The sequence below is a fragment of the Archocentrus centrarchus genome, unplaced genomic scaffold (assembly GCF_007364275.1).
Source record: "Archocentrus centrarchus isolate MPI-CPG fArcCen1 unplaced genomic scaffold, fArcCen1 scaffold_32_ctg1, whole genome shotgun sequence".
NCBI classification, from domain to species: Eukaryota; Metazoa; Chordata; class Actinopteri; order Cichliformes; family Cichlidae; genus Archocentrus; species Archocentrus centrarchus.
In genome coordinates, this window is record NW_022060260.1 from 2,239,487 (window position 1) to 2,260,891 (window position 21,405).

General features: G+C 42.4%; 1 protein-coding gene across 1 annotated transcript in view; it reads left to right on the plus strand.

Moving 5' to 3' along the window:
• adamtsl3 (ADAMTS-like 3) overlaps positions 1-21,405 on the plus strand; it is a 242,284-nt gene that overhangs the window by 136,423 nt on the left and 84,456 nt on the right. The window contains exon 7 of the mRNA XM_030724142.1: positions 13,682-13,808. Coding sequence (XP_030580002.1) covers positions 13,682-13,808 — 127 coding nt within the window. The remainder of the gene's footprint in view (positions 1-13,681; positions 13,809-21,405) is intronic.

A 21,405-nucleotide genomic window follows, 5' to 3' on the forward strand; every position in this document is an offset into this window, starting at 1 on the left:
GAGTTGGGGAAGTGGTTTATAGAGTACAGTTACCACCTAGAGGCAGGAAAGTGGTCCTGCACAGAGACAGGATGGCCCCTTATAAGGGTCGTTCTCCTTCCCCTTTCTCTGAGGGATGCGTGCAAATCCCCCACACTCCAGCTCAGCTGGACTCCCAGCTGGACATGGCTCCCTCCCCATCCCCTTGTTCTCCCCCTCAGTTTCCTGTAGTTCATGCCACCCCTCGGAAGCCAAAGAGGCGACGTCAACTGCCTCCCCGCCTCAGAGACTGTGTTTTTCCCTCGAGGACGAGGAACTTTTTGTTGGGGGAGCAGTGTAATGATCCATGATGGACGTTATTGCTAAATGTGTGTCACAGTTATTGTTCTCTTTAAGTTAGGTTGTTTTGGGGTTGAACCGGAAGGAGATGTGGGGGGTCGCTCTTGGGAGGGAGGTCTCTTTTTTTCTTGTGTGAGTTAGAGTTGGCTGTATCCGGCGAGAGCTGTTCTGTGTGTGTCCGGCCTGATTAAATGGTGTTAGTAACGAAACCTCTGCCTGGTGCTTGGGTGACATAACGGAACGTTACAATATTTAACAATAACAGAACTTCAAAGATAAAAAGAAAATACAAAACACTGAAGATCCAGGACCGTAACAAAAACCTGCAGTTCCTCTGCAGGCCAGCAGGGGCGCCACAGTGAGTCAGTCCCCATAGACTCCCATGTTAAACCTTTCCAGCAGAAATAAACGTGTACAGCTGATACAGAAACTGCTTTGGTCTCTGTGGATCATTTCTCCCTTCATAACAACTATAATAATATGATTTCATGCAGATGTTACACAGCTGTCAAGACTCTAAATTTAAGTTAACTAATCTTTTGCATGATCATTAAGAAAGTAGACAGATGTCTTAAGCGTAACACAGAACTTGGGACTTTGACACATTGTTACTGGTCGTGTCTTCCGTTGCAAAAATACTAGTCTGATATAATTTATTAAATACAGAAAATATTGGGAATATGTATACAAATGAATCCTCTGTCCCTTCTATTAGGGTTGCCTGATTAAAAAATGTGACCTCGAAGGATAAAAAAAAACAATCTGTATTGCATACTCATGTTTGCTGCAAGGAGAAATATCCTGATGCAATGGACTAGTGCAAAAGGAACTACTGTTAAAGGCAGGGAAAGGATACTGCAGGACTTAATGCCTTTGGAATATTTGACATGTGTCTTACACTGCAAGACACACTTTTTCCTTAAGGTTTGGGAACCATATCTGGACTATGTCGAACCTGAAATTTCAGCCATCATGCTTCAGGGTCTTGCTTAAATTAATGTGCTGCTGCTGTTATTTATTTATTTATTTTATTTACTTTTTTTTTTCTCTTTCTCCCTAGTATTATATGACATATTGGGTCTGAGCTGCTATGTTGTTGTTCAAATTGTGTTGTGTGGTAAGTTTTAAAAATTCAATTTAAAAAAAAAGAAAGAAAGTAGACAGGACTTCATAAAATGTAGGACCTCACTGATTGGCTCGCCAGAGAGATAGAGTTGGGAAGGATGTGCAGCAAGTTAGGGTGATTAAAGACCAGTGATGTTATAGTCACCTTGAAAAAGTAATCCGATTACTGCTGTAAAAAGTAACTTAGCTACTTTACTGATTAAGTAATTTTAGAAGTAACTAAATTAGATTACAAGTTACTTTATTAGTTACATTCGACAGCTGCCGTGATCGTCTGCCATAAAGTGATCCTGATGTTTCCGTGTCTTTTTATGTGTAATGTCTTTACTTATGTTAGATTCAACTCATTGTCACTGTGTGCACAAGGCACACAACAAAATGTTCCGTTAGGCAATGTGGTTTAATTGTCTTGCCCAAGGACAGAACGCAGCGCAGGGGCTCGAACCTACAACCTTCCAGCTGCAAGGCGAGCGCCTACCCACTGCACCACTGCCACTATTATATTGGTAAATAAAGTGCAGTCAGCATGATTTATGAAGGGCTTATATATAAAATGAAGAAATCTTTAGGAGTCTGTGTTATTGTACCTACATTATAATCAATCCAGAGCTTTTTGGCCACTTCGAATATCTTTATAAAACTGTGATGTTATATTTGTTGTGATTTCTGCAGCCTTCTGAGACAGATTTCTGTTTAAAAAGACATTTTTAATGTCAGTGATAGTTTTTACCTTGATAAAAAAGGAATATATAAAAGTCACTTTGCCAAAAACTGAGTGCAGCTTCTACTTTGTGACAGAAATGCTGTTTCTCACTCAAAATGACCTGATATCATTCATGAGAAATATGTTTGACACGTCATTTACTGTCACAATGAGGGGCTGTGTGCGGAGGGAAAGGACCCAAGTGCAGGACTGACGCAGACGTAAACTAAAAATGACTTTATTTCAAAAATACAAAAAATACAAAACTCTAAATCTCCACCAGGGCAGGAACAAACTAGAAGCCTGGGAGAAACCAAAAACCAAAACACACAGCTAGGAGGGGAACACTAGGGTGAAACAATGACGACAACGCAACAATGAACAAAGGAAGACTCAGGGCTTAAATACACACAAGGGAATTAGGGCAAGTGGAAACAACAGGGGATGACAGGTGAACCAAATGAGACTAATGACAAAGGGGAAGCAAAACTAAACACAAAGCACAAGGAACACATGACTGTCAAAATTAAACAGGAACTGACCTAACCAAAAACATGCTGACTTAACAGACTGACAAAGGGAGTGAGAACATGACCAACTAAACCAGACCTGGGACAAAGGAGAGACACTAAGAAACACAGAACTAAACCAAAGGGAACCTAAATACAAGAGGGTCATGACTTACACACACACGGGAGTACAGGGAAAACCAGAACATGAAAAACCAAAACAGAAAACAAAGAAACTAAGATTCAAATACTAAACTATAACCAAAACTAGAAATAGAATAGAACTTCACAAATAGAAACCAAAACACTGGGCCACTGGCCCAGGACCATGACATTTACAGCCGTTTAAATACATGCGATCATTTTTTCTGTTTAAGGGCAGCATTTCCTCTACTACTGTCTGACCAACTTCTTCAGCTCTTCCTCCACTTACTGGTTTGTGTCGAAGTCCAGCTTTTGTTGTTTGGGTGCTGGGGGGGGGGGGGGGGGGGGGCGGTGTTGAGAAGATGGAAGCAGTACTTTGAGGAGCTGATGGTTGGATGGTAAACAGTAAATGGACTGGTTCTTATACAGCACTTTCTACTCTGAGCACTCAAAGCACTTTATACAACATGCCTCATTCACCCATTCACACACATTCATACAAGCACAGTTAGTGAATCATGAATTGCAGAGGATTAGTAAGGAGGAAGTGAGGGCAGCTATGAAGAGGGCAAGGCAGGTGGTCCAGATGACATAACTGTGGAGGTATGGAGACGTCTAGGACAGAGGGCAATGGACTTTTTGGCCAGACTATTTAACACAATCGTGGAGAGTGAGAGGATTCCCGAGGAATGTAGAAGTGCACTGTACTGATTTTGAAGCACAAGGGTGATGTGCAGCAAGAGGGAAGGTTTAGGAGATGGTAGTGAGGCCTGCTGTGATGGATGGTTTGGGGACGTGGCTCTGGCACAAAGACTGGAGGCTGAGCTGGAGGTGGCAGAGCTGAAGATGTTCAGATCTTCACTGGGAGTGAGCAGGATGGACAGGATTAGAAATGAGTCCATCAGAGGGACAGCTCAGGGTGAGCAGTTTGGAGACAAAGTCAGAGAGGCAAGGCTGAGGTGATTTGGACATGTGGATAAACTGGATAAAGGATCATGAGGATGGAGCTGCCAGACAGGAGGAAAAGAGGAAGATTCATGGATGCAGTGAAGGTACTGTAGGATGTGCTTAAGGTTGGTGTGGGAGAGGAGGATGCTGGGATAGGGTGAGATGGAAGCAGATGATCTGCTGTGGCGACCCCTCAGCAGCTGAAAGAAGAAGTAGAAGGTTCGTGCTAAAATCCAACGGGTTCACAGACATTTTCCTGCAACTGCATTTTCCACCAAACTGCTGACAAAATCCTTAAAGAGGAACTTTCTTTTAATGAGACAAGCAACTTCTCCTAGCTTCATACTTTTGACTCAACAAACTAAACGTGATGAGGTGAAAATAAGAGAATAATATTGAAGCAGAAAAAGAGAGGAGCTCTGACAAAGAGCAAAGAAAATTGTGACAGGAAAAAAGTGAGTGGAGAAGCAAACAACAGAGGAAAAAAAGGTTATTTCTTCTCTGCTTCTGCAACAACAGTCAGTATAATGAGGTATACCGTTCTCATCAAATCCAATAACATGCCTCGCTTATACAAATCCAGCTGTCTGCATCACACCTGCTCACAGTGCTGCTCCTCAGATGAAAAAGGCCGATACATTCACAGGCTGACACTTGAAATTACACATTATCCTTTAATGGTATCTTTATGCACAAGTCGTAAGAGGCTTTCTCCATCCACAGCTGTCATCCTGATGTATTTACTCAGAGGAAAACTTGTTCTGCTGCGCTCGCCTCCATTCAGCAAAGATACACAAACACTGTGAAGTAGCTGCAGGGTAATGGAGCAGTTGGGACACAAAGTAAAAATGTTCAGTGTTTACATGTGGTAGTTTAATATCAACATAACATTTCAGTGTTTAGATGTGATCCTGTCCTTTCTTCGACCGCGGTGCCAAAGCCTGCTTACAAACATCCAGCAAAGGTTTCTTATAATATAATGTTTCCATTTATGTAATACGGCGTATACATGCACGCAGTGTGTGCATGCTTTATCGTCTGAACAGACCCATGTAAGTTTTCCTGAAATGACACGTTTTCATTTAAAAACCTGATAAAGTCCAATTTAGTCAAAAACATTACACGTGGATTAAAATGGAGCCGGTTACAAATACTAATTCTCTAATGTTCATGAACACAGAGTGATGAGGACTAACATAAACTATGAGAGAGAAGGAAAATGTAATGATGTGCAGTAACGGACTATAAACACAGTCAGCTGGTTTCTCAGTCATGGATTAAGCATGGTCCTAGACTAAAAGGAAAAAGTCAGTGAAGACCACAATAGGAAAAAGTATTTAGTCCAGGATTAGACATAATCCCTGTGCGGGAAACTGGGCCAAGGGAGTTTAAGGAGGTGAGTGGAGGAGTGCATCATGGGAACCCCCCAGCAGACTAGGCCTATTGCAGCATAACTAAGGGAGGGTTCAGGGTCACCTGATCCAGCCCTAACTATAAGCTTGATCATAAAGGAAAGTTTTAAGCCTAATCTTAAAAATAGAGAGGGTGTCTGTCTCCTGAATCCAAGCTGGGAGCTGGTTCCACAGAAGAGGGGCCTGAAAGCTGAAGGCTCTGCCTCCCATTCTACTCTTAAGTATCCTAGGAACCACAAGTAAGCCAGCAGTCTGAGAGAGAAGTGCTCTGTTGGGGTGATATGGTACTATGAGGTCTTTGAGATAAGATGGTGCCTGATTATTCAAGACCTTGTAGGTGAGGAGAAGGATTTTAAATTCTATTCTAGATTTAACAGGGAGCCAATGAAGAGAAGCCAATATGGGAGAAATCTGCTCTCTCTTTCTAGTCCCTGTCAGTACTCTAGCTGCAGCATTTTGGATCAGCTGAAGGCTTTTCAGGGAGCTTTTAGGACAGCCTGATAATAATGAATTACAATAATCCAGCCTAGAAGTAATAAATGCATGAATTCATTGAAGGACTCCAAGTTTCCTCACAGTGTTACTGGAAGCCTTCTTCAACCTAAAACACAACTTCAAAATTACAGCACATCATTTCAGATTGTTTTGCCCTGTTTTTTTAGAGATTATATTAAATGAGCAGCCTGCTGACCCCACACCTTCAAACGGTCGTTTCTTTTTCTCGTGTCCAGCAGTTCGAGGCTTGCCTGCATCACCTGGGTGTTTACAGCTGCTGATTTCTTTTGCTGCAGCGGAGTTCAGACCTCAAAATGCTTCATTCTTACAGAAGTGTTATTTCCTTCCTCTGTGAGAGACTGTGATGCTTTTGCTCAGCACTGTATGCCCAGTAGTTGAAGAAACAGCTGATTAAAAATAAGGTCATCAGAATCCTTTAAAACCATCTACCAAACTACTGTGGATATAAAAATCATTGAGAGGGAAATGACCTCAGAGACTGTAAGCAGCTCAGATCCATCCAGCTGGTTGTAAAGTGGCTCTAAAAATGCAGTTTTTCTTGTTTTGTTGTGAGAGCCGGTGAAGCCACGAATGGTTCAGATTGTGTTATTGCTGAAAAGATCAGATCAGTAATAATCCTCGCAAACAAGAAACTGAGCTCGCATCAACACTGCAGCGTCGGGCTGAAGGAATGGAATTAAATGCCAATTTGCGCTGATTATGAAGCTGTATTCCTACAGATATTTGAATTCTTTGTCACCTGAAGTGCAAATAAAATATTTCCAGAACTCCAAACTTCCTTAGATGCGCTAATCTGACATTTGGTGGCACACACCAGAGATTAGATGCCTCTAATCCTCAGAATTACACCCCAGCTCAGTCGCTGACAGCCAGATGTCATCCTGGGATTTTGTCAGCTACACACTTGAAAGCACAACACCACTTTACAATTTCATACTTTTATTGGGAATAATGATTTGAGCTGGTTCCTGTAAACTCCACAGGGTTCCTGAAGGTGGAGTACCTTCTAATATTTGGTTGGTGAAATAAAAAAGGTGGATGTCAAAGGAGGAAACGGTGACTTTCTCCTCTTTTGTTGTTGGAAGGATGTGAAGGATGTGTAATTTCCTTGATTTTTTCAACTCAGTTTAACTGAAAACAGCATTTCTGAAAAGTCTATTTTTCTATTAGAGACACACACAGATACACAGATCTTCTCTAATCACTGCTCTCCACATCTTACGCTCTTACATGAGAGCGTGTAGCTTGTGTGCAGGGCTGACGTCTCTGTGCAAAGCAGAAACTCGGCTCATTAAGTGCAAACCTTCTTTTAAACCTATTTGGCTCTACATCTCAGAGTATTTGAATACCATCCTACCATCCGTCTGCCTGTCTGCCCTTTGTGTCCGTTATCCGTCCGTTATCTGTTCATGTTCGTTACTTCACCCACCGATAGGTGGAGGGAGGTTACTTTTAATTGCCCTGATTACCCCAGTGTGTATTTAAGCCCTGAGTTTTCCTTAGTTCTTTGTTACGTCCTGCCTCGTTGCTGCCTGGTGTTCTCCTTTTGCTCTGTTGTCTAGTTCCTGCCCAGCAGAGGTTTCTGGGTTTTGTTATTCTTGTGAACAATCAGTATTAAAATGGAATCCTGAGTTAATTCCTTGCCTCCGGAGTCCTGCACTCGGGTCCGACTCTGCCTGCCGCCCAGCTGGCTGTGACACGCAGAAAATTTGGGGTGGGGGAGGTATGCAGCGTGCTGACTGTCCTTCTAGTTTTATTATATTTCTGATGCTTTTATTTCTTTTCTACTCACTCTGGCAAAAAAATAGGTATTATGCTCTGCTAATTCAGTTCCTGTTTATTTTGAAAGTATTTCATGCCTTCCAGTGTTTCTGAATGATTCACCTTCTGGATTTTTCTTTCCTGTTATGAGAAGTGCCTTTAGTTCTGTTGTTTGATTAAAAATACCTTTTTTTTTTGTATGTCTGCATTTGGGTCCTCTGTTGAAATGTGTAATTTTAATCTAAAACCAGTTCCATATATTTCCACTGAATAAAAAAAAAGACTGTGCCCAGAAAACTGGCAGATGTATTGTCAGATTTTGTCAGCTGTAATTTGGGCTAGTTGGGCTGTTCAGTTCTCAGAGCTGTGGAAATGAAGGCAGCTTCTCAAATGCACCAAGGCAGAACTGGCTCTGCACAATCAGAGGTAAAGGATGGCAGCTGTTACAGCAGGGAAATGGTTAGAAGGCAGGAAAAAAGATAGAAATACAAGAAAGAAATTGAAAAAATCAGAAGCTACATTAAGTCTCCAGTGCTTGAGAGGTTTTTGGAGGGTGGCAGGGATGGATTGGTTGATAATCGTGTGTAATTATTTTTCAGTCTTTTTTCCCCCCACCATCATTTTCACGTCTACTTTAAGTATTCTTGCTTCCACGGCTGTTACAGTGGAGTGGTCTCTGTGCTCTTTCATCTTCTCTAAAACACTAAAAATCCTCTTTTTTTTATGCACCAGAAAGATACAGGCAAAGGTTCAAAACACTGAAACTACATCAACATGAAAACTAGACAACATGAACAAAATCTGTCCAGTGAGGAAAACTGATGTGGTTTGAGTATATGACTTCTATATATCATATATTTTTAGCCTACTAATAGCAGCAAACTTTATAAATCTGTGTCTCCACGGTGTAGGTGGAAGGCTGAGACAGCAGGTACAGAAAAAGTCTTTTCAGATTTATCAATATTAGTATGGACATAGCGTCAGTGTTAGGAAATGTCCCTATTGGGAATCTGTTTGGCCAGGATCCAGGTAGCCACAGAAATCCCCACAAATGGAGCTTGTTCCCTCCAGGCGGAAAAGTTCTCCTCTTCTCCACTTTTAAGGTTGTTTGGCCAAAAACTCCACCTGCCACGATGCAGGAGACAGTTTGAAGACGCAGTATTTACTCAGACTGCTTCAGGTACATCATTAAACTGAAAATAATAATGAGGCCCGACACGCTCACACACACAGGTATGCAGGCAGTCATGGGAGATGGATGATGGATGGGTGCTCTAACAGCAGCTGCTGCTGGACCCCGCGTGCCGAGGGGCCACCGGGCATGGTGGGTATGAACAGTGATGGAGATGTGGAGCAGGAAGCGGCGCTGTGGCTCCGATGCAGGAAGTTTGTCAGTGACGGAATGAGGCCAGCCTCTCCTCTGTCGCATGTAGTGTATGTAGATTACTAATACACCACGCAGGCTGTGTACAAGGAGACCAGAAAACAAGTACAATCCCAGTGAGTAAAGGAGCGGGAGCTGCAGCGCATTATTGTCTGTCACTTTGTCTTCCTGTCACCTCCTGATCCTCAGCTTACAGGATCTCTGCATTTGACTGTTTGTATGCATTAAGTCGCGCACACCTTTTTGTGTGTCAGACATTTCCCTGGGAACTGATAAAATTCACATAATAGTACGACTTCATCCGTATGCCCCATAATGGCAGGCCCGCTTCCTGCCTGCGTGTCTGCTGCTGCTGGTAAAATCCAACACAGAGATGCCCCAAAACATAGGCGTAGGAACCGGGGGGGACGGAGGGGAAGCTCACATACATTTGTAATGAAACTTTTTTTTAACATGCTAGTGCACTAGCAACATTTGTTTATGCACTGGTAACAATAATTTGTGCAGTGGTAACATTTATCTGTGCATTGGTAACTATGTACTGTAACAAATGTCAATGCATTGCTAACAATTATCTATGCATTAGTAACAATTATCTATGTATTGGTAACATTTATGCGTGCATTTGTAACAATTATCTATGTACTGGTAACATTTTTCTATGCACTGGTAACAATTACATATGCATTGGTAACAATTATCTGTGGTCAAGCCAGTTTGCCCAAGTCTTACAATTATAAAACATATACATATGTAAATTATACATGCAATAGTATAGGTGTACACACCTATACTATTGCATGTATAATTTACAAGAAGAAGAAAGAAGAAAGTACATGCAAACATGCAAACTCCACACAAAGACCCGGGCCACGGCGGAATCAAACCCAGACCTTCTAGATGTCATTGTAGCTGTGAGGCAGCAGTGCTAACCACCGCGCCACCGTGCTGCCCAAATTCTCATTTTTATTTTATTTAAATTTAGCAAGGAAGCAGTTTCATAGGGCACATTTAATTCTAGGTTTAAACACAATGCCGCACAAAGCATAAGCTCCCACAGAGGCCGCATATACATAATTCATTACATTTAATTATAACCAAAAGGACGGTTAACAAATAAAAAACAATCATAAGATATGAAAAATATAAAATCCATAAGTTAATTCCATAAAAGAAGTAGAAATTCAATAACATATTAAAACAACATTAGAACAGTAAAAATGATAAAACATATACATGGGACGCAAGCCGCAGTCGCCTGCCTTATGGTTATGCATCTGTTACAACAAGGTACCAACACCAGTCTGTCACGCCGGGTATGAGAGCGCACTGCTCGAGCTCGGAGGAGGCAGATCACATGACTCACAGCTGCTGACTGTGAATTTATTGGGCAATGCCAACTTTATTCTAACAAGATTAAAGACTGTTTAATGTCTGAATGTTGGTTTTCTCAGGCAGTAGATTATATGTAGCAACATTAAGTTCCATCAAGTCCTCCAACACTTCATATGGAACTAAGAGTGAAGTAAGACGGTGAGTGTTTGGCTCACATTTTGGTTCTGACTCATGGTGAGTGTGGCTGCTGCGACTCAGTCCACCTCACATGAACCTGATGTCTGGTATTAGGACATTTATGTCGAGCCCCCTTTATGACTTAAAGTAGAGCCAAATGCATGTCAGGTTCAGCCCAAATGTGTCTCTATTCCAGGATAAAAAGTCAGGGGTTCTCTTCAGCAGTGCTGCCAGGCGTCAGGTGAGAAAAGCTTTTCAGGTGTGTGTTGGATAGTTTTGACCACCTGGGCCTTTTTGCATGCTGTTGTAAAAGATAAGCATTTATAGTTTGCTGTGAGTCATTTTACAATCCTGTCTTCTAAATGGTTCATTATTCATTTTTTAAAGCAACACTGTTTTTAAAAAACCTTCCCATAAATCAGGGAAAGTCTCATTTAAACATCCTGCAGCTTTCGAAACAAGTGCATCTCAGGGGGCTTTGGAAACATTTCCTGCACACTCGTCCTGGGGTCACACTCCGTTTGTCCTGTTATTTCAAACGACAGAGCCAACACACAAGGTCCCTGTGACCCACAAAGGAATACTGAGATGAGCCTGATTATACAGGATTTTTATTTTTGTTCATGCCGTGGAAACAAAATTACAGGCCAGATGACAACTCATTCAGATCACCTTCCACCACACAGTACAAACTCATCTCAGTAAAGGTTGAAGCCTCATCAAAATGTGACTGTTCCCTAGCAACTGACTTTTATATTTGGAAATAATTCCATATGTCCATATGAACACAAAATCTTCAGGCGAGGGTCAACATTTTTTTACCAGAAGCTTTCTGGTTCTGTCTCAAATCTGTGTGACAGCAAAGGAGTGAATCTCAAAACCATCATGGAACGCTGTTTGCAGACAGGTAGCAGACCCAAAATGCAGGACTCAGGAGCTTTAATGCAAACTAAAGGCAGTGCTAGAGGCAGGAACATAAAGACTAGGAAACAAGGGGAAACCACCGAGTGAGGAAGGATACAACTGGGAGGGAAAGCAGGAACTACGGGAAACAGAGCAGGAGAGCACACAGCATTGAGGGAGGATCCAACAAGGGACAAGGGGAGACTCAGACAACGAATACCCAGCGACTAATGAGGGGAGAGGAAACAAGGGGGAGCACAGCTGGAGGCTATAGACATAACGAGATGGGGGAAGTAAACAGCGCAAGACACAGAAAACAGCAGTTACCACAATAAAACAGGAAGGCACAACTGAATGGGAGAAAAGAAAGACTAGACAGGGGAACATGAGAAGATGTGGGGAAAACGCAGATGAGACAGGAACCCAAAAGCAAACTCACCATCTTATAATCAATACCAAAATAAACCAGGAAGAGAGCCTACAGAACAGGGAAACCCCAACAGACTCGACTAATACAGATTAGAGACAGAGACTAAAGCAGACCCCAGGGAGGCGGGAATACACAGGGACTCAGGGAATACAGCATGAACCAAAACCATCAATAGAGTCAGATGTAAAACCACATACCAGGACGTCTTGGGCTACAACTAAATAATAATAATAACATTACAAAGTAAGCTACAGTGAGCCAGCTAACAGTGACTATGACTGGGGTTTGTTCAAAACCGTTAGCTGATAAACGACGTTGAATCGGCCAGCTCAGTTGCCGGATCAGCCCCTGAAGTTTGGATGAATGAGCGGACCTTGCTACATTTACAGTTTGTCCAGGCATGCTAGCCTGAGCTAATTAGCCTGAAGAAGACGGTGATTCCAGAAACAACCAGTCCCGTGAACTCAGCACTGCTGATGTCAGCTGTAGTTTTCCCCTTTTTAGCAAACAGACTTCGTTAGAGAAAACTGGCTTTTTTTCAAGCTACTTTCCTTTTGAATCAAGCTTATAGTTAGTTACCTAATGTTAGCTTCCTGCTAATGTAATCGTTTGATACCCTCTTAGCAGTTAGCTGGCTTGTAACTAGTATACCAGTGTTAATTTTTGTGTTGTTGTTGTGTTGTGCTGGGATCTTAATGAACTCCTTTACTAAGCCAGGAATTTGACCACAGATTTTTCACTCAATCCGTTTTTTTCCCCAGAAAGTCTTTGTTAGATAAAATTGACCTAATTTTAGTTAAAGCTGGCTGAACTGCTTAGGTCTCAGTCGGCCTCTCAGAGGCTGGTCAGCAACCATCCGCCAACACCAGCTTGCAACGGAAAACTGTGTATTCTCCGACCGGTTAATGAGTGGTTGCCAGAGATTCCTGAATTGCTGGTTAATTTCAGAAAAACTGTTCAGTAACTTTTTTCGAGGTTCTCACGACATGAGTGTGTGCTGCTTGAGCCTTTAGGTTTCTGCGTGTTCGTTTATCGAACAGGAATGACACAAAACATCAGAATAAGGAGTCCAATTATTAAATTTAATAAAGCCATTTCAAACAGTTCACAGATTAATCCAGGTTAAGACTGCATGCCATGCGTATGACATGAAGTGCCAACACGTTCTAATTCAGCTTACAGTTTCATACAGTCACAGCTTATCAGTCTTGGTTACATCATTATACAAAACAGAATGTGGAAAACAGAGAATTTCAACAACAGGGTGGCCTCGAAGTCTCCATTTCTATCATTGTGTAGCCTCCATCAGTGTGGCTCACTGTACAGTCAGAACACAAATTTCATGATGACACAGAACATTATAAGCTTCTGTATTTTTAATCAGTTATGTTTATCTTCCTGTGTAAGACAAATTTCTCAGGGAAATAAGTGTACATGAGGTAAGAGGACACATATACCATGAACTTCATGAAACTCATTTCCTTCAATAGTAATAATAATGCTTTGAATAGAAATGTAGTTTAAAACTTGATTCTCTATAGGACCCCCACGATCCCCAAAATGGGGGTAAAATCCCTGATCTTAATACATCATTCTTAATTGTTGGAAAAAAATTCAGTGATGTTTTTGTGTCCTAGTGATTATTGCTAATAATAATAATAATAATAATAATAATACCTTACTGTGACTGTCCAGAGGACATCAGAGTGTCTGTGATCCGATATTTTTTAATTCTTTTGAATTTCAGCCCAACATTGGCTATAAAAAGATTGTAGCGTGTGAAAAAAATGACCAAATGTTCATTTAACGACTTTAAGAACAACGCCAACATGAGTCTCTGCAGCCTCTGCTATAAAACTGTCTATAGTTGGAAGCTGACGTAGGGACTCTTTGTGTCGTATCTTTATATGATAAATTTGTAAATTGTCATTGGCTTGGATGGCCTTACTGTGGCTGCATGTGCAGCTGTCTTTGTTTCAGCCCCCCCCTCTGTCTTTGTGTTTGATGTGTGTGCAGGAGGTAGGCTGTGATCGGCAGCTGGCCAGCGGTGCCAGGGAGGATAACTGTGGCGTCTGCGGCGGCGACGGCTCCACATGCCGCCTGGTGCGAGGACAGGCCCTGCCCCACCTGACCCCTGAACAACGTAGGTATCAGAGGGCCTCGCAAACTCCTGTCTCATTCCAGCTCTAAGCTTCACATTCTGCAAGCTAATCCTCAGCCCTTTAAGTCTGAAATATCCTTTGCACATCTTTCTCCGCTCTGAGTGTTATTAAGTCTGTCACCTTCCAGCCTCCTGCAAATGGCTCAGTCTGAGCTTTTTGGGTCATTTTAAAGAATAAACCTTCAGCTCAGGCCTAATGTCTCCCTGCTCTTTGCAAAAATGTAGATAAAATGTGGCCTGTACTGTATCTGTGCCCAGGCCTCCTCCCAGTCAGACTCAGTGGGAAATGCATTATGGGTCTCACCTGGCTTGACTTGACTGGTCAGCGCTCGCTCAGTTGAGCCATCTTGGCTTTGGCCTCTTCTCCTCGCCTCTGGCCTTTATTTATCAGGGCTGCACTATTAAAATGGCATCTGGTTTCACCACTCTACCAACTATTAAACATGCATCAGTGATTGTTTTTCTTTCACATTTTCATAAAATTTGCTTCTTCAAATCCAAAAGAGCAACAACAACAACAACAAAAAAACCCCCCCAATGGTGCACAACAGGAAGAGCATAGCAGAAAGTGTGCGTTTGGAAATGAGTTTTAATCAATTTCCATCTTAAAACAACAGAACAGCATCGATCGTCGAGTCTGTCAGGAGAGATTAGATGGAAAATTACTGACGAGTGCATCGGTATTCATTGCCAACTGTGGATATCTGGAATATTGCTAAACAAACAAACCAGCCAACTAACCAATAAATACATAAATACTTAATGTCCACCTGTCAGCAGTTTGCTTTGAGAGGAACCTGACGTTAAAGCAAATACAAAGCTGCACATGCTCGTGCACACTGAACAGAGATGTGTTTGCCAGATATTCCTCCTTCCTGCTCCGTCTGAGCGAACTCGGCCTGAGCTGCCAGCAGAACAAATAACAACTTTACAATCCCGCAAATGTGAAAATACAACTCAGATGTTTCCAGGGCATCTCAGCATTTTCCCAAGTTTTAGCAGCTTAATGAAGTCGACATTGGCAGAAAACATATACACATACCAGAGTTATTGGCTCTGGATTGTGTATGTATATCAAATTTTTCAAATGAAGTAGCTTTGGCACGCCTCGGAGAGTGGAAATGAATATGGCTGGTATTAAAACTCACAGCCAGTGACCGTGTAAATATTTCTGTGGCTTTTAATGTGTGGAATGTAGTTGGAGATCGGCGGGGTGTGTCAGCTCTGCTGAGGTGGATTTTTATAGAAACATAAGACTTCAGGAACAGTGGAATAAAGCTGAAATGGGCTTGTTTGAGAAACATAAAACCTAGAGACGAGTCTCATCCTGACCTGATCATGGAGTCTGAAAATCTGGACATTTAGGAAAAAGTTTAGAATTTGTTTTGGGACAAAATGTTTGGAGATTTAATTCTTTTTTTTTTTTAAAGAAGGCCAAAAACTGTAAATAAAAGAAAGACACAGTCATCAAGAGCCCGACGCTGAACCAAATTCCCAATCACAGCCTCAGAAGTGAGGACAGGAACAGCTCAGCGTCTCTTAAGAATGTTTTTTTTGTTCGTCCATCGAGTGTGCAGAGGAGTTTTATTTTTTATTTCCCTTTATTTCCTGTTTAGATAACAACTATAATCATTGCAACCAAAAATAAGCTGAATGTAAATGTAATTACTTCAATTCCACCTTTGATGACAGAAAATAACGGATTAGAGCTGATTATTGTTTAATAACGCTGATTAAACTGATACTTCTTCTGATCATTTTCAAGCATTTGTTCCTGATTATTGGAAGAAAAAAAGAATCAAATCTGTAGCTCGAGGTCTGCTCTCTTTATTCTTGCACAGGTGCATCAGGCTTTCATGAGGCCTTTCTTCATTTCCTAATTAAGGCCGTGAGGCTGAGCGGGGGTAGGAGGCTTGAAGGATTATTTTTTAGAGACTTTGGCCTCTACCAAACTCACTTCTGCCAAATTTATGAGTTAAATCAGTGGAAAAAATAAACAAGAAAATAAATCTAGTCAGACATGCAGTAAAGAGCTGTGTGTCTGCACAGAGTATTGTTGTAAAGCACAGAGCCCCACAAAAAACTCGTGTGACGCAGTCCAAGCCTGTAGCCAGTAGCGTATTTCCCCTAATGGGCAGTAGAAGGCTGCCTCTGTACGAATGTGACCGTCAGGGCCCAATGCAGTGGAAAGAGTCTCTGAACTCAGGTCAGCAGCATCAGGTTTGCCTGTCTGTTGCACTTAAGGTCTGCGTCCTCATGTGAGATTCGTCTTCCTTGTCCAAAGTCCTCGAGAGTGTTGCAGGCTGCAGATGTACACAGGACTGTGCACAGACCCTCAGAAAGCCTGAAGATATATGAAGAAACCAGTCCAAGGAAAATACTGTTGGCTCTGATAAAAGAAGGAGGTGATCACATATTACTTCCTGCTTGTTACTGTGAGGGAGCCGAGAGGACGGACACTCAGCAACAATCACGCTGCCGAACCCTTGAACGTTTCTGCTGTGAGACGATGGTGGAACGTGGTTGAAGGCTTACAGAGACCTCGTCTGAAGCATCATGCTTTCCCCCCATGACAGCCTTTAACTGGTTTCCTCGACCTCTTCACATCCACTGGGACACCAGCAACGTTTTTTAGCTACGTGACAAAAAGCCAAATTTTCAGAAACCAGAAAATGTTTTTTATCCATCCTGAAGGTAAAGTGCTGCCATCCAGTGAGCCTGTTCAGTGATTCTTGATGCTGTGTTTGAACCCGTGAGCCTTCACCCCAGAACAGCTGGGGTGAAGTATTCTTACTTCATTCACTCGGGCTCATACCCACTGTGCAGTTTTTCATTAATTAGAAACCTAAAAGATTTGGTTCAGATGTAAATGTTTATTAGACATCTACAACCCCAATTCCAAAAAAGGCGGGATGCTACATAAGATGTAAAAAGCCAAAATGAAAACAGAATGCACTAATTTACAAATCTCATGAACCCATATTTTATTCCCAACATATCAAATGTTTAAGGTGACAAAATGAACCATTTTAATATAAATCTGAGCTCATGTTGAGTTTGATGGCAGCATCACGTCTCTAAAGCTGTTACAGGGCTGTGTTTTCCAGCTGTGCAGCATCCCCTCTGCTTTAACATCAGTCCATAAACATCTGGAACTGAGGACACAGCTGCTGGACTTTGGGAGAGGAATGTTGTCCCGTTCTGTCTGATAGAGGATTCTAGGATTCTGAAACCTGGATACACCTTTCAGCACTGATGGAGCCTTTCCAGATGTGCCAGCTGCCCGTTCCTCTGATGCACCCTCAGAGATGCAGGCTTTGGACTGAGCTGAGAGCAGCCGGACGGTCCCTCTGCTCTTTAGTCCATGTTTGGATCCTCTGACCTCAGAACAGTTTCCACTTTGCCTCGGTCCATTTTAAAGAGCTTTGGCTCAGAGAGGACGGCGCTGATTCTGGATCCTGTTCACATGTGGCTGCTTCTTCTTCTTTAACCTGCATGTGTGGATGGCTCGCTGAGCTGTGCTCACTCATCTCTGTTAGTGTTCCTGAGCCCATGCAGTGATTTCCAGGACAGAATCAGGCCTGTTTTTACTGCAGTGCTGCCTGAGGGCCTGCAGATCATGGTTTCCAGCCTCGTCCCTGCACACAGAGATTTCTCCAGATTCTCTGAGTCTTCTGATGATATTATTACCGTTACCTAAAGTCTTCATAATTTTATGTTGAGGAACATTATTCCACAAATTTTTATACACCTGTCAAAAGACGGGCCATGTTATGTGATTACCCATGGCAGGCAGGCAGGCAGGCAGGCAGGCAGGCAGGCAGGCAGGCAGGCAGGCTGGTGGGCGGCGTCCAGTGACGTGTCTGCTCAATAACTCCAGAGACATTTGGCCTACAGCTACCAAACTTTGTGAGTAGATAGCTTATGACCACAGCAAGGTTGGGATTGTACATGAGGTCACTAGGGTCAAGGTAAAAGGTCATGGTCATATGGTTAATCTTTGTTGTTTTGTTCATGTCCACTTCATATCTAAGAAATAGTTGGAAGGATTTTGATTGCATGACTATCCTCCATATCAAGACAACTGGAGGTCAAGGTCAAAAGTCAAGGTCACATAATTATTAAACTGTGTATTTTGCCTCGCTGGGCGGTGCTCTCTACCCAGTCGTGTTACTGACATGTTGCCAGTTAATCCGATTAGCTGCAAAATGTTCTTCCAGCAGTTTCTTGTTAGTACCACTTACTATTCCAGACTTTTGGTGCCCTCTCCCAACTTTTTTGGAGATGTGTTGCTGCCATTAAATTCAAACTGAGCTCATATTTTTCATCAAATAGTAAAATGTGTCAGTTTAAACATTTGATATGTTTTCTGCAGTCTGTTGTGGATAAAATGTGGGATTATGAGGTTTGCAGATCATTGAATTCTGTTTTTAATTACATTGCACACTGCGTGCCAACTTTTTTGGAACTGGGGTTGTACACCTAGCTGTTGTCTTGAAATGCAAACACTGTGTTTTGTTAAGCTTATATAAGGGCTGGCTGTCGCTCAGGAGGTAGGGCAGGTCACCTATTAACCGGAAGGCTGGTGGTTCAATCCCCCCCGCTCCAGTCTGCATGCCAGAGTATCCTTTGGCAAGATACTGAACCCCAAGTTGCTCTGATGTGTTCATTGGAGCGTGAATGTTAGAAGGCACTTAGAAAAATGAAGCACTGTATAAGAACCAGCCCGTTTACTGTTACATTTGATTGACATTTTATTTGTTTGTGAAATGGCACTCCAGGTGCACAGATCATCATGGCAAAGAACATGTTTATGGCCTTCATATGTGTGCATGTAAATCACGTTTGCGCTCACTGTGTGTTGGTGAGCATATCTGAACAACCCTTCTTGTTGTGTTGCTTCAACTTAAGAAAGTTCTGGTTTGAGGAGACATCTTTTCATTTTTCTGAAAGGTTTTTACCAGATTTGACCAAATCTCAGTGTTGCTTAGAGATCTGGAAAAGACTTCGGTCCAGCATTTTGAAATAATTCTCAAGAAATGATGTGTTAGTGTTTCGCAGCCACTAAGCCCACCCTCCTGAAGTTGAATTAAATCCAATCAGTGACGGGCTTTGGGTGTGTGACTGGGTGGGCCTAATGGAAACTGACCCAGTATGAATGCCAAAGCAAAGACAGAGATATAAACAAAAGAGTGATCCAGACAACAACATTAAGTGCTTGACAGACGATAAGCTTTCGTCCTGTGTGGACTTTGGTTCATTCAGACACTCGGTGCCGAGCTCAGTGCGCTGCAGTTAAGATGAAGGCGGGCCGATGCAGCCACACAGAGGAGTACGCAAGGGCGCAGAACGAATGGGCAGGCAGTGAGAGGCCTTTATCCTTTGTTGGTGACTGGCTAACAAATCCATTTAATATACGCTACGGCCTGTTAGTGAGTACAGCCAGAACGCTTAGCAGCATTTCAATCCCAGCAACAAGACATTTTACCGACACTTGAGGCCGCCTGGAAACACAGAGCAGCTGGGAATTTGCTGTCAAACAGGTCCAGTTTGAAACACCAAATTCAGACTGACTCAGTATGTCAGTTTGAATTTAGTCAGAGTAGCCTGTTATTTTGGATGGTTTGTTTTACTTCTCCCTTTCAGTCTCTGATTCTGAATTTTCCACATGACCTGACATTAGTCGATTTCCATCAGTAAGAACACATCAGACTGCAAAACACATCTCGGCTTCGATTACTTAACTGAGGTCCCTTCAAAGACCGCCTCTAACCTTTCCCTGAGTGACTCAGGCTTTTCTGTTTTTGGAAAACAAAGACTGTATATAAAAGATGACTGTTTTGGCCATTTTTTTTTGGAGCCAGAGGTGGCCATATTTCAGAGGGTGGAGTGGTAAGCTATCAGGTAATGCTAGCTTGCTTGGTCTGCATCCACAGACTGTATGCAATCATCACACACACAGATACCTGTCATTGACATAGGAATGTCATTCAGACTGGAGAAGTGTAGTCAGATGGTAACCAAGAGAGGGAAGGCAGTCAGAACTGAGGGGATCGCACTACCAGAAGGCACCATTGAAGACAGCTACAAGTACCTTGGGATGGGAACCATGAAGAGGGTCCTTACCATGCATGGAGGGTTTCACCCCAAATCAAGCACCCTGACACTGTACGCTGAGCGGAAGGAAGGAGGCCGAGGACTAACGAGTGTCAGAACCACTGTCCTAGATGAATATGGAGTTTGGTGGCTACACCTGTCTTTTATATAAGGTTTATAGTAAGAACATGCTGCGGGTACCATAATTGTCAGTACAGCTGCAGACTCATCCAGTCAGCCAGTGTGGCTAAAAACCAACAATAAATAAAAACTGTCTATTAGTGATTCTATCACTCCTTTTAAGGGGCCGTAGCATGTTTTTGTTCATACACACTAAGAAATAGAGGGACAAGAATGGACCTAAAAAGGTACAAAGGCTTTGTCGCTCCAGCTGTACCCTAGTGGAGTACAACATTGTACCTCTGAACCTCGGAATAATTTTGTACCTTATTGTCTGTACCTTTAAAAGAACATTTCTGTACCTGTAGTGACAAATATGTACCTTTATATACAGGTACAAAACTGTACCCATTAAAAAGGTACAAATTATGTACCTGATAAGGTACAGCTGGAGCGACAAAGCCTTTGTACCTTTTTAGGTCCATTCCTGTCCCTCTATTTCTTAGTGTGTACCATTGGTGATCTGTGAGAGTACGTACTCTCTGTTCCTGAGATTGGCTTGGCACTGTGACGTGTGACCAGCCCTTATTTTATCCCAGGCCAGTGGGGAACCTGTAAAGCTGTCTTACACAAGAGTCAAAGTTTCCTGGCTCAAAGGAGTCTACCTGTCAGACTCATTTGTATGTTTTCCATCCAGGTTTTAAGTTTCCGTCTCCGTGTTTTCTCTCCGTGCCCTCAGCTTTAATGTCCCAAAAGAGGAGAGCTGATAAAGTTAACCAATCACGCACATTTAGGCCTACCTTAGTGAGAGTTTATTTACAGACACAGAGTATCACCTTTGTTCCTTCTCATCCATTATTCAGGACCCCGCTATTTATCAGTCATTGCATTTGGAATATGAATTTGCAGCAGTATTCCCCAAAGCCTCGGTTTACGGATCCGGCAGCCTCGTGTGAAATGAGCTGTTTATCTACGTTTCATTTCCTTAATTTATTTTGAAGGTTGCTTAAAAAAAAAATTAAACAACTTGGTTTTACATGTAATCTCCATTTTAGAGTTCAAGGGGAAAAGCTGCAAATGGCTGAATTTATTTCATAGCTTCTATAAATTTAAGGCGCTGCAGATGCAGCTCTCCAAGTATAATGATGTTTGGGGGCAAAGCCCAGCGGCTCACAGCCACAGCATGGTAATTGTCTAAGCTCAGCTCTCTGTGTTGCTGGAGGAGAAACTAACTTTCAAAAAATGTAGAAAATGGAATTAAGACTCCATTTGTCTGTGAAGGTCTCACCTCGTTCCTGCACCTCCTCATTTACTCGTGGAGGCAGAAACACCTCTACAATGAAAAGTCAGAAAGTATTTCTTG